The sequence below is a fragment of the Protobothrops mucrosquamatus genome, unplaced genomic scaffold, assembly GCF_001527695.2.
Source record: "Protobothrops mucrosquamatus isolate PMUCROS unplaced genomic scaffold, P.Mucros_1.0 scaffold6036, whole genome shotgun sequence".
NCBI classification, from domain to species: Eukaryota; Metazoa; Chordata; class Lepidosauria; order Squamata; family Viperidae; genus Protobothrops; species Protobothrops mucrosquamatus.
This window is the reverse complement of record NW_015391875.1, coordinates 13902-16794: the sequence shown is the minus strand read 5'-3', so window position 1 is coordinate 16794 and position 2893 is coordinate 13902. Positions and strand designations below refer to the sequence as shown.

At 53.1% G+C, this 2893-nt stretch overlaps 1 protein-coding gene across 1 annotated transcript in view; it reads right to left on the bottom strand.

Moving 5' to 3' along the window:
• The window catches only part of DGAT1 (diacylglycerol O-acyltransferase 1), a gene marked incomplete at its 5' end in the record, with an annotated part of 21922 nt that extends 19043 nt beyond the window's left edge, over window positions 1-2879 (bottom strand). Inside the window, one exon of the mRNA XM_015829398.1 lies at window positions 2792-2879. Within this exon, the coding sequence (XP_015684884.1) occupies window positions 2792-2879 (88 nt within the window). The remainder of the gene's footprint in view (window positions 1-2791) is intronic.
• Window positions 2880-2893: the final 14 nt, after the last annotated feature.

Genomic DNA, 2893 nt, shown 5'->3' with positions numbered 1-2893 from the left:
CTTTGGACAGCCATACTGTACTCACTGTTTCTCAACCTTGGCAGCTTTAAGATGTGTGGACCCCAACTCCCAGAATGCTCCAGCCAATATGCTGCCTGGGGGATGCTGGGAGTTGAAGTCCGCAGGTCTTAAAAGCGGCCATGGTTGGACACCCCTGCTTTATACTTATGGATGCCTCAGAAAACCCTGATCTGCAATGGCCCCCCAAGACTGCAATGCCTTCTGTTAGGATGCTTCCAGAAGCTTCTCCATTCAGAGAAGGTCCAGGGGCCTCTCCTGGTGCCCCTTTGCTGGAACTGGTGCAGGGGCCAGTTTCAGAAGACTCAACCCCAAAGGAGTCCCTGGTCCACGTGAACCAACGTACGAAGGACGGTTGCAGGAACTGGGCATAGCCGGTCTAGAGAAAAGAAGGATTAAGGGGGACAGGACGGCAGTATTCCAATATTTGAGGGGCTGCCACGAAGAAGAGGAGGGGGTCAACTTGGTTTCCAAAGCACCGGAAGGCAGGACAAGAAGCAACGGATGGAAACTAGTCAAGGAGAGAAGCAGCAGCCTGGAACTAAGGAGAAACTTCCTAACAGTGAGGACAATTAACCAGTGGAACAGCTTGCCACCAGAAGTTGTGGGTGCTTCATCACTGGAGGTTTTTAAGAAGAGACTAGACAGTCACTTGTCTGAAATGATCTAGAACAGTGATGGCGAACCTTTTAGAGACCCAGTGCCCAAACTGCAACCCAAAACCCACTTATGCATTGTCGGGTGCCGGGTGGGCGTGGCCCATTGGGTGGGCGTGGCTGCGGTGGTAATGGCAGACTGGGTGGGACTAAAAAGTTCAATCAATCAATTCCAACTTTGCAATGTCTGTTTTTTTCCCGTGAGAAATTGAAACTGACTGATTGATTGAAACTTTTTTTATTTTTTGCACACGGCGGCGGAGGCCTAAAGCGAAAAGGTTTTATAAAACCCAGCTGAAGGCCTAGGACTGGGGCGATGGCGCGCGTGCCCATAGAGAGGGCTCTGTGTGCCGCCTCTGGCACCTGTGCCATAGGTTCCCCACCACGGGACTAGACAGTCACTTGTCTGAAATGATATAGGGACTCCTGCTTGAGCAGGGGGCTGGACTAGGAGACCCCCACGGTCCCATCCAACTCTGTCATTCTGTTATTATTCTGGTTTTTTGAGTGGTGTCCCCTGGCCCAGTTGGCTAGAACCAGCTATTTAGAACTGGACTCTCTTGCTTGGCACAGCCGTGTGCCAGCGGGGGCAGCTGGCACCCAGGAGATCCCAAAAGCAGAGAGGGGGAACTGCAGTGCAGATGGACTTTGGGAAGGAGCCCAGTGCTGGGTCATCTGTCCTGCAGTCCCGCCAGCTTTGTGAGGTCAGCCTTTTGGATGCCAGGAACCTTCCTGGCTCACGAGGGCACTCCTGGCACGGTTCTCCTTCCCCGGGGTTGATAATGATCCCTCCGAGACGCAGAACCTGCTTGGATGTCACCACCAGGCTCCATCAACCTCCGGGAGACTGAAGCCGTTTTTCCCCAGGGAAGATGCCCCCAGGAGCCGCCCTCCCTCAGAGGGGCTGCTGACAGCCGGATGTGGGGGTCCTCTGAATTGGAACGGATCTTTCCTGCAAATGCCCTTGAGGAACCTTCATGATCGGACAAGCGGAATGCTTGGGGAACAGGAAGGAGGACAGGATAGCAGCCTTCCAGTATCTCAGGGGCTGCCCCAAAGAAGAGGCAGTCAAGCTATTCTCCAAAGCGCCTGAAGGCAAAAACAAGAAGCAACGGATGGAAACTGATCAAGGAGAGAAGCAACCAGGAACTAAGGAGAAACTTCCTGACAGTTAGAACAATTAACCAGTGGAACCACCTGCCTCCAGAAGTTGTAAATGCTCCAACACTGGAAGTCTTTAAGAAGAGACTGGACAGCCATTTGTCCGAAATGGTATAGGGGTTCCTGCCTGAGCAGGGGGTTGGACTAGATGACCTCCAAGATCCCTTCCAACTTTATTATTATTATTATTATTATTATTATTATTATTATTATTATTATTATTATTATTATTATTATTATTATTATTATTATTATTATTATTATCATTATCATTATTACTATTAAACACGGCAGTCTTCTGCACGGGGGTCTCCAAACATGGCCCCTTTAAGACTTGTGGACTTCAACTCCCCCAGAATTTTGGGTGTTGGGGTCCATAAGTCTTGAACTGGCCAAGGGTGGACATCCCTGGTCTAAAGCAACATTTTTCATTCATTCTGGCTGGGGAATTCTGGGAGTTGAAGTCCACAAGTCTTAAAGGGGCCTCGTTTGGAAATCTCTCTGGAGGCCGCGTGGAGACCTACAGCCTTCCCACCACCGTAGGAAGCCAGAAGACCCCAACAGAAGGCGTCTCCAGGGGGGAGGAGATGACCGCTGCCTCCCACCCCAGAGGGTCCCTCCTCTCCAGTATCCTCAGCCTTTCCATCCAAGGACCCAGAATCGCCCCCGAAACACTCGGATCTCTTCGTCCTGGCCCGTTTCCAAGCAGTCTGTCCCACCACCAGCCGCCACCTATCCGAAGCCGAAGCTGCCAGGCCCGCCGGGCTGTTGAGACCACAATGTCCCCTCTGTGCTGCAAAGTGGCTGCCCAGAGTGCTTCTTCGGCCTGGCGGGCGGCCAGCTTTGGCGGCCCAAGAAACACGCAGCTGGCGTCTGCCGCCGAGGGGTGCCAAGGGGCAGCGAGCCAGGCATCAGCCCCCCCCTCTCCCCGCACGGGGATGGCAGTGGCTACTCACCAGCATGACCACACACCAGTTCAAGATGCCTCGGTAGTTGCTGAAGCCACTGGCCGAGCTGAGCAGAGAGTCCTGCACCTTGTGACACCTGGGGGGGGGGGG